The 26260-nt window shown below is 32.1% G+C and overlaps 2 protein-coding genes and 1 long non-coding RNA gene across 5 annotated transcripts in view; 1 reads left to right on the top strand and 2 right to left on the bottom strand.

Moving 5' to 3' along the window:
- The window catches only part of LOC149476216 (uncharacterized), a 263269-nt gene that overhangs the window by 213142 nt on the left and 23867 nt on the right, over positions 1–26260 (bottom strand). The window lies entirely within an intron of this gene.
- LOC149476217 (PTB domain-containing adapter protein ced-6-like) overlaps positions 1–26260 on the bottom strand; it is a 59040-nt gene that overhangs the window by 9485 nt on the left and 23295 nt on the right. For 2 of the 3 annotated variants that reach the window (XM_089712235.1, XM_089712233.1), the window contains exons 2-3: positions 5788–5905; positions 1416–1580 (exon numbers count right to left, since the gene is read on the bottom strand). In XM_089712235.1, coding sequence (XP_089568361.1) covers positions 1416–1580; positions 5788–5904 — 282 coding nt within the window. In that variant the 5' untranslated portion in view covers position 5905. Of the gene's footprint in view, positions 1–1415; positions 1581–5787; positions 5906–9996; positions 10175–26260 lie in introns of those variants that run through there. The other variant, XM_089712234.1, reaches the window with a different exon arrangement.
- Positions 10370–26260, top strand: part of LOC149476214 (uncharacterized) — a 50473-nt gene continuing 34582 nt past the window's right edge. Inside the window, exon 1 of the mRNA XM_089712310.1 lies at positions 10370–10882. The gene's annotated coding sequence lies outside the window, so the exon portion shown is untranslated. The remainder of the gene's footprint in view (positions 10883–26260) is intronic.

Genomic DNA, 26260 nt, shown 5'->3' with positions numbered 1-26260 from the left:
TATCCAATACTATACCAATAATTTTTCAAATCTTCATATTAAACTACGGGTCTGGTAGTTCCCGAGATTAGGGCTTACAACCAAACAAACAGTATAGATTACACAAAAAAATCTATTACTTATGTTACGTATAACCAATGCATGTTAAATTTCACAATCGACACCCAAACATTATGTAATCGGTTCAGTTACGATGTTTTACGATTTATGTAATCTATTGACTTAGTTTCTGACATGGATTTATTGTAAGCTTCTCTGTTGTGCATTAATTTGTATGTTTTGCTCAGATGAGCTAGTAAAAAGAAAATGTGCTAGATAATTGTCAGGGAATATTAATTAGATATACATAGTATGCTCTTTTATAGGAATCTATGCCTTTTCAGGTAGTGGTGTGTGAGAATTTTTCGATACTTGTATAATTCATATAAGTAAAGTTCCTGAGATTAGCGCTTTCAAACAAACAAACTCATCAGCTTTATAATATTAGTATAGATAAAAGTGGAACAAGTGCATTGTATGCCAATATGTCAATAATCCACAGAAATATTGTTACACACATTTCTATAAGTAGGTAAGACATAATTATATCAGACACTACACAGGATTTTTTCCGTATGAATCGAATAAATATACGCGCTATAAATTTAAATTTCGTCAGTAACAATAATTATTGCCCCTCAAAGTTACCTACAACTGTTAGGGACTTATTAGGCATAAGGATTTCTACGTTCGCTTTCCGTCATGGCCCAAACGGGCCAAATGAATTAAAAGTGAAATCTGTAGCCGTTACGGGTTCAAAATGGCGCGAACGTGATTGAAATAAATCTCTGAATAGAAATTGTTACTACATTGTTGGTTTCTTTTGGAAAGTGTGTTTAAAATTTATTTTATTGTTTAATGCTGGTGAATGGTTTGATTGATTCTTTGTTGAGAGGTTCTATTGTATTTTTGTTTGTTTTTGTGCAACAAAGAAGCCTGCTTCTTACGCGATTCCTATTTATCTCCAAAGAGATAGAAATAAATAGGTAAATCAATTTAGTTTAGTTTCTGTATGACTTAAATCTACAATTTTATAGTATCTACCTATGCTTCGTATTTCCCATAATTAAACTACATTACGACAAAATATAAGTCACGAACATACAGACATACAACGACACAAATAGGTAAATCAATTTAGTTTAGTTTCTGTATGACTTAAATCTACAATTTTATAGTATCTACCTATGCTTCGTATTTCCCATAATTAAACTACATTACGACAAAATATAAGTCACGAACATACAGACATACAACGACACAAGCAAACAAGCAGACACATACATACACCTATTGTTCCAAACGTCATAAATAACTGAAATCATATGAATGAATGAACGATCAAATGAATGAACAAAAGAACGAATGAATTTTACCTGTATAGCCACACCGTCAACAGAAACGGTAATTTCGACCTTCTTGCATTTAGCAGCATCCTTGGTTTCTGATTTCTTCAATTGTTGTGTGAACTGCAGTTTTTTAATGGCATCTTTCACTACCTCGATGCCTTTTGGTTGATCAACTTGTGTGCAGCCGAGGAACTGAAAAATGTTTTGGATTTTGATTATTATTTAGATAATATATCGTACATATTAAAATGGTAAATACAGTGATGTTCGAATTGGTCAAGGCATTTTGTGATTTGAACAATTGATAAAAATACATTGAAATATTATGTACTAGGTTTCCGCCCGCGGCTTCGCCCGCGCAGTCAGAGAAAAACCCGCATAGTTCCCGTTCCCGTGGGATTTCCGGGATTACGTCATTTTCCCGGGATAAAAAGTAGCCTATGTCCTTTCTCGGGTATCAAAATATATCCATACCAAATTTCATGAAAATTACTTTCGCATTTATAATATTAGTATGGATGTTGTAGGTATATTATATGTATACGTTCATTTTGAAAAATAGAATTGACAGAAAATTTTAAGTAGAGCCATTTAATTGTTACTAATACAAATGCGAGACTATCTGTAATTTGATACCCTTTCACAGCAAAAATACAGATTTGAATGTAAATATTGGAAGATAAACACAACTTTTAAATTCAAATTCATTTATTTTCCAATACAGAGATGATAACAATTCAGTTTTCCAGCATGTTTAGCCGTTATTAACAGCATGCAAATTATTATAATTTTTATAATAAGTTTTTAATTAACAGATAGTTATACCATTATTTCAAAACCAAAAGAAAAGTTGGAATAGGGAAAGGAATTTGATATAAAAATATGGTAAAAAGACGCGGATTTGATTCCCGTCTCGCGATCAAAATTTTGCCTTTTCTTTAAAAAAACATCATAGGGAAATGAAGTTTTGAGCATTTTCTGTTCACGAGGAAAACCGCAGGTCATACCTAGTACATTTATTATTAAAATTCAGTACTTTTAAGTTTTAACAATACTAATTAACTCATTCGACTATTCGATGTCACGGTCATCGCGCTAAATATATCTGAGCATGCAATGTTTACATTACATAATGTATCTGGGTTATGTGTAGTGACCCTAATCCTACTTCGATATTGATGTTTTTTTACCATGCAATACAATACCGCAATGACGTCACTAATGGTGCGTTTACACATTCGTGTTCAAAGTGTCTTGTAACTCGACGCAAAAGTCGTATACGAGTGTCGAAGCGAACCGCTGCTCATATTTAAGTTATAGATAGATAATTATTAATCACACACACAGAAATTAACATAAAACACAGATATAGTCAAAAAAACAGAGACAAAAATGTTTAAATGGCGGCCTTATCGCTAGGTAGCGATCTCTTCCAAAATACCATTATTAATATGATTATCCCTTACGCGCCGAAAAACTGTGGGGCTCCTATCACAACATACCTACAGTTTAGTCTTACAGCTAAACTACACGTTATTAAGCAGTATTTTTGCCAGTGTGGATAAATGACAGACACTTTTCCATATTTACTAGGAATTTGACCTAATTTATGAAGAAAATTGACTTCTAATAAAAATGTTATGTAGTACTTCGATCTATTTTTTTATGGGATACTTAATATATATATGGTAAAAAATGTCAGTGGTTATAGTATTAATGATAATATTGGTAATTAATACTGGTTGGATTACGCTAATAATCTAGAATCATGATTTATCGTAAATTCCATAAAATCGATGAGCGCGAAATTAATTCAAGTTCTACATACATATTATACAATAATACTAATGTAGGTAACAAAAACGTTTACAAATAAACACTTTTATTTAAGTAACGAATTGACATACGAGTAATCGGCATTTGTTTAATTTTATAAACATCTTTTTTGTGAGTCGTAAATCGGCTTGATACTAGACAGGCTAAGCTATCAGAAGGCCTTAGCAGAAGGCTTTCAGCGAAAATGTGATCGGATGGATATTTGTTATTCAAGCACACAAAAACTAATGAATAGATTTTGACTTCGTTTTGATAAAACTTGGCAGTGTTTTAGCTTATTTACAAGAATTAAACAACTATAGAACGCATAAAACAACAGCATCGAATATTTCACATGGTTGTGTTTTTTTCTTAAATAAAAATGAAAAATATCATTCGTGTAAATAAATAAATGATGTTTATGATCCTACTTTAATCCACACACGCGTAAAACAATGTAATATCATCATCAAACACTACTAATTAAACTCTCTGGCCGTTCCCAATATCGTATCTATCTTCGGTTTGACCCTACTAAAGATAGAAAATGCTATCTATCTTTTTGTTTTATTCTCATTTGTTTTGGCGTCCCAATAAGCTTACTAACGATAAGCTAACCTATCTTTGATCGCTATCTATCGTCTGGAAGGTATATTTTTCTCTTGGAATTTGTCGTATTTGAGCGTCCCAATAACGTTTTGACAGCTGTCAGCAAGTAATGGCCGTTCCCAATATCATATCTATCTTACGATAGATAGAACCACAGACTAATATAGAACCCACAGACATGTATCGTCTGTGATAGAACCTTACTAGCTATCGGAGATAGCTGTCTATCTATAAGCGTAGTTTGAATATTGGGAACGGCCATTAAACACGTGGCGTTTAAAGGCACGCGTACACTAAAGGAAAATTGCATCAAAATCAAAAACAATAGTTTATAAGGAAATGCGTACACTGGAATTAATTACATTATGTTTATTTAACACATAGATAGTAATCGATACTACACGTGTAAATGTATAAAAGTGGGCGGAGTGTTATCGAATTACAAAACAATGCAAGTTTATGTACTATCTCTTTATACTATGGTACTATGCAAGTATAGGATTCGGAGCCATGTTGTGACGTCATAGCTTAATCAGTATCTATATCTATACTAATATTATAAAGCTGAAGAGTTTGTTTGTTTGTTTGTTTGTTTGAACGCGCTAATCTCGGGAACTACTGGGCCGATTTGAAAAATTCTTTCGGTGTTAGATAGCTCATTTATCGAGGAAGGCTATAGGCTATATACGATCACGCTACGACCAACAGGAGAGGAGCCACGGGGGTGAAACCGCGCGGAGCGGCTAGTAGTCAATATAAATACAGAAAGGTTTATTTAGCGAGGCAGTGTGACACACAAAATTGGCGACAAAAATAAGAAAATAGGTACTGACATAAGTACAAAAAACAGTGTAAGAAATATAATTAAGTATAGTTTTTTCCCACAGTGCCGCCAACAAGAATGAAGTTAAAAAAAACTAAAAACGCGTTTTAGACTCATCAAAATTATTATATTGTCACCGATCCTTGTTCGTTAAAAGTGGGTCAAAATCGAGTTTAAAAAGACGTCAGTTTTGGAATTTGGTAATTTGGATTGAACAGACGAATTGGGGAGTGCCTGCGATCTGCACTACAGGCTACGGCCTATCGCAGACACCAGTCCTCTTGGTTTATGTTTACTTGTACTTTTGTTGATGTAGTTATAGTTTTTTGAGGAAAATAAATGATTTATTTATTTATTCAGTTACATACAAATATACGTTTTGTTGTATAAATAGATGTTTGATAGTTTTCACATAAAAACATCTTGTCGATCTGAATAAAATTTTCAAGCGATAGATCAGTCAATTCTATGCTACTTTTTACGAAAATCACTAAAATATTTTTTTTTTACTTTAATACGAATTCAAACAATAGATGTATTCAGATAATCTTGAATAGACGTTCAATGACTTTCAGAATCAGCTTGTATGAAGGTTGTCGGAGATTTGCCTTCACCTCAAAAGGCCATAGCATTATTTACACTAACTATATTAGTAATTTGCCCCGGGTTGATGACTATAAATTTAAAATTACCTTAGATCTTATGAAAATATAAAAAGAGCGTGTATGCCGAGCACACGTGTCAGCAGTGAAACTTCTTTGGCAAGATTCAAAAATACCAAATCGTCGCCTTACACAGAATAATAACTAGTAACCAAATACACGATGTGACGATCAACCAACAAACCTAGCCAAATTGGCCCCTTTTTAACCGACTTCAAAAAAAAGGAGGAGGTTATCAATTCGGCCGGTATGTTTTTTTTTTATGTATGTACCTACACCGATTACTCCGAGGTTTCTGAACCGATTTACGTGATTCTTTTTTTGTTCGATGCGGGATGGTGTCGAATTGGTCCCATAAAAATATTCGGATAGGCCCAGCAGTTTTTATTTTATGAGCATTTTTGTCTGTAATTGTAAATGTCGCAAGTGCAAGTTTGAAGTCGGTTGTTTTTAACGCAGTTATCACTTGTTCAAAGTCGGTTAAACCTACCTTAACCAAATACGCGACATGGCCCTTCACGAGCGCGTCGGGGGCATGTATCCAATTCCTGCCGTTGGGTGCCCCGTTCGCCTTCCCCTTGCCCTGCCAGAACAGCAGGGTGGACATTCTGGAACAAATAGAAAGAATATTTAAAAAAAATCAACACAAACATAGACACAAACTCAGAAATATATAGCTGTGTATATAGTTACGCGTGTAATGAAACACGCACACAAGTATGTGAAAATATAAAAATAAACAAACACACCCATAGACATAACATTAAAAACTCACACACACATAAGAACATAATATAGTTACGCGTGTAATGAAACACGCACACATACAATCGTCAATCACGTGAAAATTGAAAACATTAAAAATTATTAACACGTATCGTATGTGTGGAATTATACACAAAACAAGTAAAGACAATAACGTATATACACGTATATAACGTATAGACAAACGATTCCACATTTTTGCAAATAAGAAAAAATTTGGAAGAAACAAAAATAAAAGAAACGTTAGCAAAATTCAACATGTACATTACATACATAAGTACATCACATTAAATCCTACTACTATTATAAAGGCGAAAGTTTGTAAGTATGGATGTATGGATGTTTGTTACTCTTTCACGTAAAAACTATTGAACCGATTACAATGAAATTAAGCACACATATTGAGGGTAACTTGGATTGATACATAGGATAGGTTTTATCCCGGAAATCCCACGGGAACGGGAACTATGCGGGTTTTTCTTTGAAAACGCGGGCGAAGCCGCGGGCGGTAAGCTAGTTATTAATTAAATCTGTCCGATAAGTGGGTCAAAATCGATCCTAAAGGAATCTGTTACGTTACATACAAACATACCTACAGGAGAAGCTACTACTTGTATATAACCGTATATTATTACTAGGTTTCCGCCCGCGGCTTCGCCCGCGCAGTCAAAGAAAATCCTGCATAGTTCCCGTTCCCGTGGGATTTCTGGGATAGCGTCATTTTCCCGGGATAAAAAGTAGCCTATGTCCTTTCTCGGGTATCAAAATATCTCCATACCAAATTTCATGAAAATTGGTTCAGTAGTTTAGGCGTGATTGAGTAACAGACAGACAGACAGAGTTACTTTCGCATTTATAATATTAAGTATGGATTAGTCTGTGATATAACGTACAAAGTATGTATTATTATTAGTCTGTGCTACTACTAACGAACTACGAACTACGCATATTAAAACACACACACAAAATGTTCTCATTTCCTTAATTTTTTCTTTACTTCTATGACGCAATGCCATCATTAAATTAAATTTTCCCATTTCCTTAATCCTTAATCAACAATGTTAACTTATATCTAAATAAGGTTGCGTATCTTGGTGTTGATCAAATAAGTAATACCTACCTAATTATGGTCAATCGATTCCACGTTTGACTATTTGAAGACACGTGGAATTTATAATACACACGTAGGTAATCATTTGAAAAACAAAAAATACTTACGTACTATTCGTGAAAACGATGCAACAAATTAAATTACTGTAGTTTGTTTTTCTTTGCACATTTTCGAAGTGTTTTTTAGGAGAAAGTAATTCGGCGCTAAAACCGGCATTTTAAATTTCGAAATATGTATATGAACCATAGACAAAAAAGAAAAAAAAAACGAAATAATTGCCTTTCATTTTAATAAAAAAATATTTTAAAGAAAAAAAACATTAAACGATGGCTTATTTAATGAAAAACTTATCTATTTGGATGTACAATTCTGATGGTTTTATTCGTTCTTACCCTCTTTTCGTTTCTGGAAAAATATTTAAAATTACTTTCAAGACGTGGGAAAATTATTTTTTCAAACATTTATATTCGTAGTACAAACCCCATTAATTATATATAGACAATCGTAATTACCATTTAAGTTTATTTACGTCTGCTATAATGGAATTATAAATAAATCACGGCATGTTTCTTAACAAATACTTTTCTGTGAAGAATCCGCGTAATAAATTATTATTATTTACAAAGGAAGTGATATGGTACGCGGCTATTATATAAATATGTAATTATCGCACTAATGATTATTATTTATTTTTTCCATTCCCCACAGATAATAAACAAGGGTTGCCAGAATAAAAATATCCCAAAGTTATGCGATGAGGAAAATGGAAATAGGTATTTTTTAATTGGTGGGATTTTTTCTCTGTAAAAGTCACGTTTTCCTCAATGAAAAGTGTGCCCTATATAATAGGTAATAATAATTTATTACCCATATATTATAAGTAATATTAATATTTATGAAATATCTAATTAATAATAAATTGCATAATATTTGTAGTGAATGAAAACTTTCATTGAAGATATCGGAAAGTATAAACAGTGTCTTATCTAAGTTTAAAAAAAGTTTACCTTCACTCCAAAAAACTTAGTTAAAAATAATGAAATGAACTATTGACCAGTAGGTGCATTTACTGTGGAAAAGAATAACGGTTGTTCATCCTGAATTTTCATTTATTTATCATTCGTACACGGAATCACGAGCGACAGTTAGTACTTACATGATGATTAAGTAAATATACATGAAAAGATCACTTTATTGGGTGATTAGCGAGTTATGTAGCCCATACAATGGAGGATCAGTGACCGTTAAGTTACAGTAATCTATGTTTTGTGTTTATCTGTGCTCTGTCATCTGTGAAGCTGCCTTGTGCTAAAATATTTGCAAAAATGTCAGGAGATTATTACAATTGGTGGAAGAAATATTTATTTATATCCAAGTTCCAGTATATATTTTAGTAGAATTTTTTTAGACTTATGCTGCTAATTCAAAAAGTCAACGATTTTTAGTGGTAACTCTCAAGGATACCTACTAGTTTTTCGTTTCGTACACAGTTTCGTAGCATTCCCTACAAAATTAAAAAATAAATATATATGCGGAAAAGCGAAAGAAATGAAAATGTAATCAAATACAGACACGGTCGAATGACAACCGGTGGCTATTCTCCAACAGATAATCAAATTTCAAGGTCGCACAGAGCCGCTAATGTTTACAAACATTTTTTTTCTCTCTATAGTCTATGGTTTTTGCGCGTCAATGACATATTGACAGCTGGCCTTGGCGCCATTATATGTGTAGAATAAAAATAAATATATTTTTATCAAACCGTGGAAAGGAAATGACTAATTAATAATTATAAATCATAAACAATACATTTGAGGTTGAACGTGAACGGAACATCAAGTTATGTGTTTTTTTTTTGTACTTTTTAAATGTGTCTAAGCACAGCTGAATAACAGAGACTACCTAAGACAACAAAATGTTCAATTCACCGAATGTCATTTATTATTATCAATACCAATTGAGTAATATGTGCTAACTTGTGACGTCGTTGGTGCTAATTGAGGTAAATATGAACAAAATAATATGTTAGTTAGTAATTCATAAACTTTGATTGATTTTATTGTAATAAAGTCGTACCTATACTTTATGAAACAAAATGTGTAAGTATGTCATTAAGTATGTAGGTATTTTATTTAAAAATCAATTAATGATTTTATACACCCAGTAAGTTATTAGTTTACGGCCTATTCACATAAAAATAAAGTCATTTGCATTTCTGATTTTGATTGATATTTGATGAACTTTCTAAAATATGAACATAGATTAGTGTTTTTATATGGTTTGATTTTAAATCTAACTTTACACGTAGGTAGTTGAATATAATGTTAATACTTAATTCTAAGATAGACTAACGTTCTTAAGCTGTTACAATAATGAGGGTAGTTGAAAATTATTGAATTAGATAACTGATTCGAAAATTTAACACGTCTATAGGAATTACGTAGAATCTAAGTAAGTAAATGAAATTCTGTTCAAATAGAGAATTATCTAATAACCAACACAATATTTATAGTACTTAGATAAACAGTTAACAACGTAGTTTAACAACTTTCGTCCTGCAACACGCGAGTGACACAACAAAACGCGAGTTTTTGAGGATAGATGCATGGAAGTTTATTATTCTTTCACGTAAAAACGGCTGATTCGATCTGGGTGAAATTAAGTATAAAGATAGATTTTAAGCTTTATTTAGCACACGTGCTTTTTGTTAACAAAGCGAGTGATACCACGCGCTTAAGGTAGTTTATAAATAAAAATGGCGTCATTGTCATCAAACGAAATAACAGGAATGTACCAGGGCAACATAAAGTGAACGAAGCTTACCTTTGCACTATTTCTGAGCGCAGTTCATCCGCGACCATCTTGTATTGCAAATTTGACCTTACTACGTAGAAACAGGTTATATAATCGCGTGTAACGCGCGCGAGTTACGTCGTTTGTTGATCGGAGCGCGCCCAGTTCCGTACTAAGTACGGGCTGATACGGCGGCGGTGAGCACACTGATGCATGCTCGTTCATTCACTCGACTGTAGGGCTGTGTTGTGATGTCGATGTTTTGTGACATATTTTTGTTCTTTTATCGATATTGGGGATTGTGTATTTTTTATTCTAACTTATATTATAGCGTGTAATATGGTTATTGATGTAAATTATAATTTTAATGAGTTAAGTTATTTTACTACGTAATTAAAAACAGGCCACACATTTAATCAATATAAACTAATTGTTAAGTTGAATGGTATTCTATCAATCTATTTATTGTAACACTGCAACAAAAACATGTCGATTCAATTAAAGTGATATATTACGAGCAATTTCGTGTTGTGAAACACGATTTCGATCCAGGAAGTTTGATATGAGAAAAAGATTAGAAATTATAGTATTTTAGTCACATCCTGTTATTTAATACCTAGAATTTTTAAACTAAAGTTCAACAGTATGATTTATAATGCTTAAATTCGAATTAAATTTTGAAAAAACTAAGTACGCAATCAGCTTCTTAATAATGACGCGAGAATGGATTATTATCCTAAAATTAGAATTTGGGGAAAATCAAGTAAGCAATTAGATTTTTAGCTATTTAGTAATAATGTAGAGGTGTATAATTACAATGTATTTTCCAGTTCTGAAGTCGGATGTGAACATGGTCTCTGGCCCGTGGACCGTGAAGATGACTTGTCTTACACCTGTCAATGTTAAGCGCAACTTGGTAAATATGAGATGTTAATATTGTTCAAGCAATTGTAGTCCTGTATTTTATTTTACGAGGATGTTCTAGTTAATGTTCAACAAAAAAGTATATGCTTATCAAGTTCACTGCATGAATTACCTAGTTTTGCAATCTGTGTCAATTCCGATAGATTGTGAATTATGTTTTTGTGGTTATTGTAGACATTGATGAAGTTTATTTTAATACGTAGTTATAAATTACGGTTTACTTATTTGATGAAGTTATAACATCTTTATATAAGTTACTCACGCTTCGTAAATTCACGCTTTCTCCTAGTATTGTTATTAAAAATTTCCTGGACAATATACTTAACATCATAATAATTTAATTGTTGAAAAGTATATCAACACAAACAACAAATAGTAATATACTAGTAGTTTAACTTCATAAAAAAAATGAAATTTCATCGAGTGTCGATATTTTATATTCACCTGCGTACACGCATAATTGGCCTGTTGGTTTCCGAGTTATCCTTTGACATGTCCAAACTAGTGATAAGCGGTTAAGATTTCAAAACCAACAATATATTCAAGGCATGATCTGTATGTGAACGACCTCGCTGATTTACAGCTTTTAATGTAAAGGATGAACAGTTATTTTGAATCTTGTAAACGGTGTGCGATCAAGGTTATATTTGTTATTTAAATGTGTAATTTTGTATTGTGAATTGAGAACTCCATTTATAAAACAATACGCTTTTGCCTGACTTTACGTTAGTTTTTATGAGAAAAAACAAGGCTATAGGCCTGTGTCACGCTGGAATAATGTATCTTTCTATCGGTGAAAGAATTTTCAAAATCGCATAAATAATTTTTAAGTACATCCGTAACAAACGAACTTATATGTATATTATAGTCTCATCCTTTCTCGTGTGTAGGTAATTAGTCCATTTAGAGTTCCATTATAATATTCTAAAAGGCAATTCCAATCAATTAGGTAGTTAAATAATTTCTTAGACACGTGGTTTATAAATTGATTAATTAAAGATACTACGCAGAAGCCAAGTTCAACGAAAACATTCACAATAACTGGTGATGACTACTTACTGTATAAATTTAAAACGCTAGCTGACCCGTGCAATTTCGTCTACTCTCAAAATGATTTTTTTTTCAATTCTGAAACCGATTTTATATATCTGTCGGTTGTAGCATAATACATATTATGTACTCTGATCAGTCGTTCATAACATACAACATAAATATAATATTAATTTGAACTAGTATTTCTTAAAATTAGTAGAAAACCAAGTTAACATATTCCACTCTCTTTAGGCGCGTGGAGAGTAAAATTTCAAGGTCGCGTCATGGCAATACCGTCACGTCATCGAGTAAGGCGACGATTTTGGTATCTTAAATCTTGCCAAAAAGTTTCACTTCTGACACGTGTGCTCGGCTCACATACTCTTTTTTACAATTTATATCTCTTTGTAATTTCAAAATTAAATAATTTGCATATTAACATTTAGTGCATGCTATTAACTTTCATATTTTTATACTAATTACATTTTGAAAGTCTTTGAGAGTTTATTACGCATTTCTAATTTGCTCGTATCAAACAAGTGATTTATAAAATATTCCTTTAAAATATGCATACAATTTTATATTATTTACGTATATCGCAATTCGCATTGTTTTATAATGTTTTACCACTTGTTTAGATAAATAAATATGTAGTTGATAAAATATTAAATAAATTACTTTTATTTTTAGTGAGAAGGTGACATATAATGATATTTCACATAACTCCATGTTTTTATCGTAAAAATAATAAAATAATTTTTATGGAAGCTTTCCTAAAATCCGCTGCGATACATCGTTTTGATAAGTTTATACTCATTTAAGTATTAATTTAAAACCAGTTTAATAAAATTTTCAAATTATACAACAAAATATTTATCAGAAATGATGCAATTTATCGATATTGACATGGTTCCATGACATCACTTTCTTTGAAACCCGTTTCGCTAGTTACGTCTAGGTACTACCATGATGTTAACTATACAGAGATTTTACTTCATTTATTCGTAATATCTAAATAAATATATAAAGTACGTATAATATAATTATAGCTTAACATTATAAAGATAATAGAGTTGATTATTTTATATTAAATAACTAGCTTTCCGTCCGCGGCTTCGCCCGCTGTCTGAAACCTAATAAATTAAACCCTTCCTTTAATCGTCCTAATTATTAAAATAAACTGCATCAAAATCTATATTTTTTTCCTTAAGCTCGGGAGAAACCGGGGCTAGTGAAAAATATATTTTCCTTATAAGTCTAGACTAGATACCTAAAAAATTTTTTTTGAGTTTCTTGTTTATAATCGACTAGGTGTTCCCCACGGTTGCACCCGCATTGCTCCGCTCCTGTTGGTCTTAGCGTAATGATACATAGCCTATATAAACAATCAAACAAACTCTTCAGTTTTATAATACATATTAGTTTAGATTACAATACTTGGATAGGTATCGAATCCGCTAAAAAGAAAAAAAAATTAAATGTTTAGGAAGTGTCTTGTTTGTGAAGCCGCGGGCGGAATTGTAAGTATAAAAAAATCTGTTTGATTTTCTTATTTGTCTAACAACGATTAAATCGATACTATTTTACGTTTTTTTTAATTCTTTAGCCAATAGATCACAATAATTCGCGGATAACAATATTTATAAACCTAAGCGTGACGGTATGACAAAACAACCAACTTTTTATATTTACTTATTTGTAAAATTATAATTGTCTCTGGTCTTAATGTAGGCATTAGGAAACATTGTTAATGCGGGCTTTGTTTTAACTTTAAGTACAGTAAAAGTTCCTTATTCGCGGGTAATAGGTTCCGTAAATGTGCCGCGAATAGAGAAACCGTGAATAAGGAATAGTAATTTGTATGGGGTTATAGGGAATACGTTCTTAGGTGACGAAATAAAAAAGCAAATACATAAAGAAACCAGTTTAATTTAAGTTTTTGACCAAACATATTTATTAATTACCATTTAATTAGGTCTTAAATGGTAATTAATCTTCAGGTTTAGGCAAAGGCTTGTCACTTTTTACTCGTTTTTCATTTTTTTTAGTCGACATTATAAATTCGTAGTTGTAGTTCAAGCGTTTACTAATAATGGTTTTTATTTAGGTAAATACATAATATGTATGTACCGATGTACCGATTCGATCCGCGAATAAAGAATTTTAGGCCGCGAATACAGGATTTAGGTCGCATTTTTTCCATCCGCGAATAGTGAAACCGCGAATGAAGGAAGCGCGAATAAGGAACTTTTACTGTATACAAGATAACTATTTATGAAAAAAGATGAGTAATACATACGTTTATTAGTGTAGGTATTAATAAATAAACATCATTACAAATACACACATCGTTTTATTACTTTATTTCTTTAAATAAGCTACAATCGTTGTTTGAACTTGAAGGAAGTTTGAAGGTCATATTTTAAATCATTTTTACATATTCTACGTTTAATAAACGAGTTAAAAATAAGTCTTTCTGTATTATCTATCTATGGTTAAGATCATTAAATCTATGGTATCATAATAACATTTGACAGATCACTTTTTTAATGTTTTTTTTTTCATGGCAAGAATACGTCTCTGTGTCAAATGTCAAAAATTCAAATTAAGAACGTTTTTTAGTCCTTTTGGCTCGTACAATGTTATTTAGATTGCCTTCGAAATGCGGTGATTCATGCAAACGTTATTTCCATTGTATAGTTTCCCTTTCACCACGCTGTCTGACTAAACTTTACATAAGTTTAGGTGCAAGAGCACTAGAACTTATTTTAGATTTATTTTTGTTGAGAGAATTAGGTTTTTCCTAATTTTGAATACATTTTGGTCGTTCTTTTTGCTATTACACATAACTAGTATGTCAAAGTTATTGTATATCGCAAACTGAGGGGTGTTTTCCATTTTTTATGAAAAAACATCGTAGAATATAACAGAAAAAAAATATGATTTATATATTTAGTTACAATTTATTATCTAAAAGTTTTATATTATATTTAAAAACTTTCTAATTTTGCAACGAAATTAGGGTTGATAACATTTCGTTTTATAGATAGTAGTAAAATATAAGGTTTAACAAGTTATTCTAAACCATAAAATAAACCGATTACAACTTGTATAGTATACGTGACCTTATATTATCATGTCCTAGCCAGCCCATCTGAACTTTGAACGATTGGTCCAAATTGGTTCAAATGTTTGAACAATACTTGGCCTCGATTGCGACAGAGTTAATATGTGGTGAGAAGTTCTAAGTTTAGATTAGGGTTGCCACAATAGAAAATAATTAAAATCATTACAGTTATAAAACAATAAACATTATTGTAATGTGATTGTACAATGTATAGTGCAGAGATTTCTTTTAAATAATTTATATAAGGTTATGTTCGATGTGGACAGTGAACAATTGAGTTACAATATTTCAATAGTTATTTTTGTTTATAATATACTAGCTTTCCACCCGCGGCATCGTCCGCGCAGTCAAAGAAAAACCCGCATATTTCCCGTTCCCGTGGGATTTCCGGGATAAAACTATCCTATGTCCTTTCTCGGGTATCAAAATATCTCTATACCATAATTATGACGATTCAAAAGTGCTTCTAAAAGAAGTCTTGTTGAATAAATAGATGTTTGAATTTGAAATAACAGAGCTAGCTAAAAATTAAAAATAAATTTTAATTTAAGTAGAAATATTCAACTAGAAATATTATCTATTAGCAGAAACCTTTGATTATATCACATTAAGTATGTATAGTATTGTTGCCAGGCGTCAAAAAACATCTCGTGTGAACACATCACTATTGTCACTAGTGTAGGACGTGGGAAAGCAATTTGTGCAGAATTTTAATAGATGGCAACATTTACTTAGAAAAAAACGATGCACTAACGCGGCAAGACGGTTATGGCATTTGCAAATTGTTGATTAAATAACATGGTCGTATTGTTTGTTAATTGACATATTATATTTTATAATCTGTATTTATTGCTAGGAAAAGAATTCACAATTCTTTTTTACCGTTTTCTTAAATCTTAAAAAAAAGCAATAAAATAACGTACCTAATTGATACACAACAAAACTTTTCAATAGCATTTTGGCTTAGAAAATTAATAATAATGTAAATAATATAAAAATTGTTTCTACAGTAACGATAATGAAGAAAAAGCTGCTAACATAAATATTAATAATCCTGTGAACAAAATAACAATGGGGAGGTGTATTTCTTTCACTTTTAACCTTTCTGTTGCTATTTGAGCGCGAAACACCATTTTAAAATGACATTAATAATAATTATTGTCGTTGTTATTGGTATGAAGATTAAAGTGTATTTAATTACATGGAATATTAACATTTGAGGTTAAATATGTATTATTACTTAATTTTTATGATAATTGTATTGTAATAACAACTTAATACTAAAACTTAAGCCATCTCTGTACCAAAATATCACCCAAATCGGTTCGGTGGTTAAGACGTGAAGACAGACAGATAGAGTAACTGTCGTTTTTATAATATTAGAAGGATCTTGCTACTTAATACTCATATTAATAGTACGTATTTATTACGGTCTCTAAAACGTGACTGTTTAAAGATAGATAATATTATGTAACAAGGATCACGATTCCAAGAAGGTTACAAGGAAATTTTCTTAAGTTTTTTATCTGTGCACAATATCAGCTAATGTGTATAGTCTATGGCAAAAAGTCTATAGTCTGTAAGTAATGACGTTTGCAAAAAGATAATGCCCGTAAATTATTACCTGTGGAAAATTCAGTGATTTATTATGTTTTTGTTGGCGTAGTATTTGAAAATTAAAAAATATTACGAGTATGTACGTTTGATAATTTTAAATTTTTGTTCGTATTTTTATATATTTTAAAATCATACTTCATAGCTCTTCATAGCTTCGAATTTTATTTTTCTCTATCATATTTGAATTTAGAACACATTCGTTTAGAACGCTTTTACTTTTTTTTGTAAACACTGGCTGATAAACACGACAAATACTTCATACAGGTAATAAAAACATAAAAAATAATAATTTTTAACAAACACAAAAGACAATAGACTGGAGATCTATGTTACCGGATATTAGATAGCAATACATATTTATATATAGTTTTATATAATAGCGGCATATACATGCGAAATGATAAGAATAGGTATAATAACCGGTTTATATTCGAAATAATATTATACCAACTTTGTTTATGGTTTTGCTTGTAACATCAGAAAATTAATAAGTGAAAATATTTTTTCATCGAACCTTTTTATTGCCATTAAATTAAAAAAATAAATATATCAACTGCTTTTTATGAATTTCTTAAAAAATAAGTTACGAATAAAAAGTCGTAACATTTTATTAATAGACCAATAGGAATAGGCATGACGAAAGATTTTGAAATTCTCTTCCATAATGTGTGTATACGTTTACTATACAAGAAAAACCCTATATTTCGGTAATATACTTAAATTTAACGAAGATTAAAGCCATTTTTCAAAAAATATTTAATATCTGTGCCAAAACAGCTCGCAGGTGTCATGGCGTAGGCGTGACGTCAAACTTTGGTAAATACGTAATTATTTGTACGCATTGCGAAGAAAATTAAAAAAGTCTTTATTTAATAAGTGTTATAGAAACGAATTACAAAGTTTATAAGTGGTGTGCAGTATTGCAGTGTGAATCCACATAAAGATAATGCTCAAAAATGTGTTAGTAATTATTTCAAGCGAAAAAATAATAAGAAATTATTGTATAAAGTTGGCGCGGAGAATCCCGAACCATGTATTCGTGAATTCGCAATTATATTTCTGTTCTGAGTCGATAAAGCATACGTGAAACAATAGAAAATAAATAAAAATGCGTATTCTAAACATATTCATAACAACAAAATACATCTGACGTGAGTTGTTTACTTATGCGTGACGTCACGCGTGTTTTAGTCAAAATGGCGAACTTCAGAATTTCAATGTTTTATTTTATTGATAATCTCATTAATCTTAATGTTTTTAAGATTTCTAAGTCGCTATATTTAATTTATTTATTATACATTTTCCCTTAAAAACACTAATACGATCATTTGTGGATACTGTCGTCATGCCTATTTTTGAGACGTTAATTGCAAGAAAATTGAAAAGCAATTTTCTTGCAATTAACATATATAATATATCATTTTTGTAACTGATTCAAAAATACTATGACATTATTAATTTAAATGCTTTTATTGACAAGAGTTAATTTGAACAATTAATTACCTCATTCGATAATATCCTTATTATTTTGTTTACTTTAAGGTATATGACGCATCTATGTTATTATTCTATAACACAAAATCCAAAATATATTTAAATTTTATATTCATCGTGTTATAAAGATGTCAAACAACATCATACCGTAAATTGGAAGTGTTAGAGTTCAAATCGCTTTGTGATTTATTATAATTATTATGTAGGTGTTTATTTTTGTTCGCGAACTGCGAATTACGAGTAACCTAGACATAGATATTAAACGCCGTTTAAAGTTTAAACCTTTTGTTACTTATAAATATGTATTTACAAGCAAGATAGAGTCTGTGACTTCGTCTGTATTATTGACAATTTTTGTACTTAGTTCTTTTTACAAATTACGGTAAGTCTAAGTTTTGACCGATAATATACCGATAGTACCAGATGCCTAGGCAAATAGTTAAATGGTATTATATCCAAATTTTTCAGGTAGTTAATTAATCGACGTTGTTTAATAATGTCTCTCAATAAAACGGCTGTTTTAGCTTGGTTTTGCCACTATGTTTGTAGTTACACAATTTCACTTCCCCTGTTCAAAGAAAAAGACACAGATCTCTGCTATAATACATCAATAAGAGTTTGTTTTGAGTGTCATTGGGTGGATGCGATATGCAGAAGAACGGGAAAAGTGGCGAGATCTGGGAGAGGCCTACGTTCAGCAGTGGACGGGAATAGGCTGATGTGATGAAGAGTTTGTTTGTTTGTACGCGCTAATCTCAGAAACTACGTGTCCGATTAGAAAAATTATTCCGCTGTTAGATAGCCCATTTATCGAGGAAGACCACAGTATTACCATATTTCCTACAGTAGTGCGACGAATGTACTTGTGCAGAGAAACGGAGGGGAACTGGCGGGGGTCGGGTGACGCGGGCCGCGTAAGGCAAACACGCTTAGTTTGCCTTACCTAGCGCGAAAGGACGACGCAGTCGTATTTTTTGTGTAATAATTTTATTATACATAGGTACTTACATATTCTATTATGGCGCGCACAAACTGTTCCGTTTACGGATGTAAATCTACATTAAAATCCCAGAAGGAAACAATATTTCAGAAAGATTGTATTAATTGTATCTGTTGAATTAAAATCAAAGCTATGTATATGTTGTCCTCATTATTTTCTAATCAGATTGTACATCCCAATGCGAATGCATTACTTAGTTAAATGTTATAATATACAATTAAGAACATCCAAAAATAAAGTGTCCACGTAAATAATATTTAGCAGTGCAATATCTGTAATTATATATTTATGAACAAATAATTACATCAGATTTAATAATCGCAATTATTTTGAATGTACATATGAATAAATGATTTCATCATAATATTAATAATCACAATTGTTTTATTTCCCATTTGTTGCAACCCTAGCGTATTTTCGTGTGGCAGCGTAAGTACCTACGCTGGCGGCGGCATCGCGCGACATCAAAGGCGATTCCTTACTGTAGGAAATAATATTGTAATACTGTGGGAAGACTATAGGCTATATATCATCACGCTAAGACCAATAGGAGCGGAGCAATGCGGGTTAAACGCGGGAAACAGCTAGCTATATTAATCTATGACATTATACTATAAAACTAATACCATTTCCCGTCATTCGACGCAAAGAAACTGCGATACGCGATACCCATTCGACATTAATACTACATAATTACGCGACTTCGCTTTCATTGAAGTGAAAATGTTCATAGAAAGTTTGTGATTGACCTTCTGTAATTGGATTAGTGGGTTGAGTTCTTGAGCATACTGTTTAATTAACTTGCCGTCTTTCCCCGCTTCGTCCGAGTTTATCTAGGTATACTAATATTATAAAGCTGAAGAGTTTGTTTGTTTGTTTGTTTGTTTGAACGCACTAATCTCAGTAACCACTGGTCCGATTTGAAAAATTCTTTCGGTGTTCGATAGCCCATTTATCGAGGAAGCTGCTATAAGCTACATATTATCATCATGCTAAGGGCCGGCGCCCACTGCCGGCACGGCACGGCATGGCACGGCAGAGCATCCCGCGGCGTGCAATGGCATCCCGCGGCATGCCGTGGCATCCTGCTAAAAGCCCCACTAATGCTGCATAAGTTTCAACCTTATTTCAACTAGCTAGCAATCATAATTCCTCGACCCCAAAGCAAGACACGTCATGCCGCCGCATCCTGCGGCGTGCCGCGTCATGCTGCAGCATCCTGCGATACGTCGCGGCATCGTGGCATCGAAATAAAGTAACTTGAATTCTAAACTGATTGAAATAAGATTCAAAATAACTTCATTAGTAATAAAATCCTCTGCCCTGCCATGCCACGCCGTGCCGGCAGTGGGCGCCGGCCCTAAGACCAATAACAGCGGAGCAATGCGAGTAAAACCGCGAGGCACAGTTTAAAAAAAAGCATTTGAAAATGTTCTTGCAAGCTCTTAGATACTTTTCCAAACCTGTGATCATTTGTAAGTAAAATCAAATAATTACTATTGAGTACCTAAGTACCTGCTTAGATAGAATTTGCATCTTATGAATGGTTTCGATTTTAGCTATAATATCGCTCGTATTCAGAGGCAATGACAAGAAAATTAATAGTATAGACATTTAAATAGATAAATATACGTATTTAAAACGGTTTGTTTCGCTCTTTGAATGTGAAAATTGTAGTAAATTGTACGTCTGTTTGGTTTTTAAATTACTGCTTGATCAATGTGTGGTTTACTTATGTTATTGCAAGTCAACATAATTAGCTTTTTAAAATTCAAATTCAAATTACATATATTTATTTGCAAGAATGTAGTTACAAATTATACTTAGATGATTTAATTACAATATTATGTGGCCAATACATTTTACCCATCGATTGCGTTGCAAATTTTAATGCAGTCATAAAGGTCTCCTAGGTTTACAATGTTAGTTTTTAAACTTTTAATACCTGTGTCCCGCGATTTTACGCACTGTTCCGCTCCTGTTGGTCTTAGCGTGATAGATATATAGCCTAGCCTTCCTCGATAAACAGCAACATTTAAATGGGACCAGTAGTTCCTGATATTTGCACGTTCAAGCAAACAAACCTCTTCAGCTTTATTATAGTATAAACACAGATAGTACCTATAATGTCTGAGTGTAGATATTCTGTGGCAAAGTACAAATTGTATTTTTCTATTCCCGAACCTTTTTAATTTTGTTGTAATCCGAAGTCATAATCATTGATTTATAGACCATTGTATATTACTCATTAAATAAATGTTTATATAATTATGTCATTTTGTTTGTTTATTGATGGTATTGTTTATAAAATATAGATTGTTATGTAATTTGCTTCATCAAATGTAATGTTACACGATCATAAGAAGCTACTGTATTTTTTTTGTTTCCTACATAAGTACAGTAACAGTTACCTATCTTCTTCTTCTTATATATAAAAATGAATCGCAAAATGTGTTGGTAAGCGCATAACTCGAGAACGGCTGAACCGATTTCGATAATTCTTTTTTTAATATATTCCTTGAAGTACGAGGATGGTTTTTATGTAGAGAAAACGTAAATATGTACCACGGGCGAAGCCGGGGCGGACCGCTAGTAGTTCATATTTTAAGAATTATGATATTTATTATTTATAAATAGGTATGTGTCTAATATTTAATTATATTATGATTTTTAACTTTACACTGATCAATTTATGTCATTTGTCAGATTATTATTATTTCGTAGCGTAACTTGAATAAGAAGTGACCATATTATCATCAGGTAATAAATCTATAAATAAACAATATACAGGGTGTCCCACTATCGGTATACTAAGCGCGAAGGGACTTGTAGTTTTGCATACACTGATCACGTAAAAAATACTTAGACAACAAAATTACGCCAAAATTTTTTTGCTAAATTTTTCCTTAGAATTCATGTTTTCTTCTCTAGCTTCGCGCAGCCGCGGCCGGCATATTATAACGCTTCGCTAATGTGGGCATTTTGTCTATGAAAACATAATCTTAAACGATACACGTGCGGGTGGCAAAGTTGGGCGAGTTGCTTGTACACAAAGAGTTTTTTAAAGAATTCATCTTTTTGAAAAAAAAATTCATCTGGAATTTTATAATCATTTTTTACGTACTCAGCGTATGCAAAATTGGGCATTGAGCTTAGAATACCGACGGTGTGACAACCCTGTATAAACAAAGACAGCCATTCTTCCTCACCTATAAGTTATAACAACTAGGTATAAGTGCCTATAAGTAATAACAAAAAAACAAAATATGCAGTACGGTGCCCTTACATTCCACAGTACATAATATAATCGCTATAACCACTGTTCAAAAACAATAAATATTATATTTAAACTATCAACTATGTATGTTTAAAAATATTTGTCTGAACATTGTATAAGATGCGCTGCATAAATATCTTCAACAGATGACATCATTCCCACTGCAATTCTTTGAAATCTTAATGAATTATATTACCTAGGTTTTGTATTTATTTTACACTACTTTTTCACCCGACCTTGCATATGTTACCTTTACAAATTCGACTAATATTATAAATGCGAAAGTTTGTGAGGATGGATGGATGGATGTTTGTTATTCTTACACGCAATGCTACTGAAACAATGAAATTTAACACACATATAGAGGGTAACTTGGATTAACACATAAAATTAGTTTAATCATGGAAATCCCACGGGAACTATGCGGGTTTTTCTTTGACTGCGCGGGCGATGCTGCGGATGGAAAGCTAGTGGTTAAATAAAAGAAAGTTAAAATGTTATTTTATCTCCAACAAAATTATTACGAAAGCCATGGTTTCGTATTATTCTAAATTTTTATTTTTGCGGTTTATTTCTATCAAGTCCAGTGAACAGGAGAAAGTTTTTATAATTTTGATTTATTAGATACTTGATAATTTGGATTTCTTTTTTTTAACACTTATATATTAGCTTTAACTGTAATGTTTGTATGTAACCGACTCCTATATACATACCTACTCGATTTTGACCCACTTTTAACGGACACAATATATTTAAAAAGATCTCGATCGGTGACAATACAAGTATTTTATGAGTGAATATATATATAACAATTCGATTTAGGTTTTTTTTAATCATATTTTTAAATATTATTTAACTGAAACACATAAAAATGTGTTAAATCTTATTTTTACAACCGCCTATAAATGAATTTCAGAATGTTTATTTTTAGAAATATTTAAATTCATTAAAATAGACTTGTAATACGGATTTTCCTATCTAGTTTTATGCATGCAAATGTTAACTGCATAGAATTTTGAGATATTTATGTATCTGTAATTGAAACTGCTGTCAAAAGTGCGATGAACCTTGTCAAATGTCAAGGTATACAGTATAAACCTTCTTGGTATAAACCAAGTATAAACTATAAACTGCGATTCGATATTGAAAAGTAAACTCTGTTTTGTTTTTATATCTGTTTGAAACTTTGCCTTGAGACATCTTTTTTAATCAACACTATTGCAACAATTTTGTTTTATTTTTATATCTATTTACTTGGCCTTCTTCAATACAAAATTAATAATATAATATGTTGTGGAGTGGTCTTAAAGTTTCACGTACACACTAGCTTTCCGCCCGCGGCTTCGCTCGCATCGAAAAAGGAAAACGCGCATCCGTTCCCGTGATTTAAAATTAACCTATGTCTACGGACAGACAGCGACATCGACTTTGTTTTATACCATTTTTTTTTAGCTTTCCGCCCGCGGCTTCGCCCGCTTTGTCTAAAACATAATAAATATACTAAAGCCTTCTTCCAGAACCACTCTATTAAAAAAGATTGAAACAAAAATCAAAATCCGTTGCGTAGTTTTAAAGATTTAAGCATATATAGGGACAGAGAAAGCGACTTTGTTTTATACTATACGTAGTGATTGTAGCGATTTGAACGTGACAGTTAGGTATAACCACAGACTGCAAATTCAACAGAACATTTGTTTCAAACACAGGTTTCAAACTGAATTCTAACTGTTCTCAAAAACAATACAGACACAACCATAAACAATAGAGCGATATTAAGCAAGCGGCACACGGTTATGCCTTTGTTAGTTTGTCAAGCTCGCGTTGTGAATAAACGCGGAAGCCATTTTGAATAACTCGTTGACCTATTGAAGTAAACTGTTTTATCGGTTTGCAATTCTAGTTGTAAGTTGCTTGCTCTGTGTGGAATTGTTTTCACTTTTATATGATTGTGTGAAAAGATGAGGCGTAAAAATATATCACTTTAGTTTGTATGACAAGGAATAAATAACAATATGTTCTTTATTTTAATTGTTATTAATAAAATTTAAAATTATCGAACGCTGGCTATAGATAAACTTTAAAAATGAACATTTAATATTTTAAAATGATCTTTAATATTTTTGACAATGCGAAAGTTTGTGAGGATGTGTGTGTGTTTGTTACTCTTTCACGCAAATTCTACTACTACTTCTAATTCTTGGATTAACACATAGGATAGGTTTTATCCCTGTAATCCCACGGGAACGGGAACTATGCGGGTTTTCCTTTGAAAACGCGGGCGCGGGCGGAAATATAGTGTAGAATAACTTAAAAAAAATCGAAAAATCACTAAGTTTGTAAGGATGTATGGATGTATGGATGTTTGTTACTCTTTCACGTAAAAACTACTGAACCGATTACAATGAAATTTAGCACACATATAGAGGGTAACTTGGATTAACACATAGGATAGTTTTTATCCCGGAAATTCCACGGGAACGGGAACTATGCGGGTTTTCCTTTGCAAACGCGGGCGAATCGCGCGCGATCTAGTAAGTCGATAATACAAAGTAAATTAGGTATTATAATATGTACACACTACACGGAAACAGTTATCTATGCCTACAATTAGCAATACCTACGCGGAAAGCCGATTTCAATACATTAGTTGAATGCTGCATTTAAATCACTGACCTAGCAATTCTTTGCCAATTCTTTGTTTCGACATTTTTTTAGTTGCAAATTGCATTGCTGTGTTCTATTAGATAATGTTTTGAATTATAAATTGATTTCGACAATTTAGTTTGGGGCGAATTACAATTGAAAAGAGAGTGCTATATGTATATTTGCATTTAAAATGGGTATTTGGTTTTAAATTTATTTCTTTCTGTAAAATTTAATTTTTTACTTTGATATTTTTCACTTTACAGTTTACAGTATCAAATCATTATTTATAACCAACTAGGTTTCCGCCCGCGGCTTCGCCCGCGCAGTCAAAGAAAAACCCGCATAGTTCCCGTTCCCGTGGGATTTCCGGGATTGCGTCATTTACCCGGGATAAAAAGTAGCCTATGTCCTTTCTCGGGTATCAAAATATCTCCATACCAAATTTCATGAAAATTGGTTCAGTAGTTTAAGCGTGATTGAGTAACAGACAGATAGAGTTACTTTCGCATTTATAATATTAGTATGGATTTAAGACCCAATAGTTTCTGTAATAAGGAATCTGAAGTAGTATTTCATCATCATCATCATCACGTACGTTCCAACTGCTGGGACACGGGCATCCTATAAGAGTACTAGTGGTCCGCCCCGGCTTCGCCCGTGGTACCTACATGTTTAAACTATCCTATCTCTCAAGTTGGATCGAACTGCACATGGTGTGCGAATTTTATTATAATCGGTTAAGTGGTTTAGGAGTCCATTGAGGACAAACATTGTGACACGAGATTTATCACTATCACTACATAGTATAAAACAAAGTCGCTTTCCCTGTCCCTATGTCCCTATGTCCCTATGTCCCTTTGTACGCTTAAATCTTTGAAACTACGCAACGGATTTTGATGCGGTTTTTTTTAATAGATAGAGTGATTCAAGAGGAAGGTTTATATGTATAATAACATCCATTAAGTAGTGGAGAAGTACTGTTATTTTTGAGGTTTCTAATGTGATGTCGTAAAAAATTACATTTATTCCGCTTACATTGCAAACGCAGGCTGAACCCTACGAGTTTTATCAAAATAATGTACTAAGTATTATACACATTGAAAAGGTCTACAGAAAAGTCCGCGATGGTATATGTCTATCTCTTATGGATAACCCACAATAACTTTTTTTTGTCATT

This window comes from Colias philodice, chromosome 28 (genome assembly GCF_061535455.1).
Source record: "Colias philodice isolate Cphi_HAF_F1 chromosome 28, ilColPhil1 Martin Lab GWU primary, whole genome shotgun sequence".
In the NCBI taxonomy this organism is placed as follows: domain Eukaryota; kingdom Metazoa; phylum Arthropoda; class Insecta; order Lepidoptera; family Pieridae; genus Colias; species Colias philodice.
The sequence above is the reverse complement of the archived record's forward strand: the minus strand, read 5'-3'. Positions and strand labels throughout refer to the sequence as shown.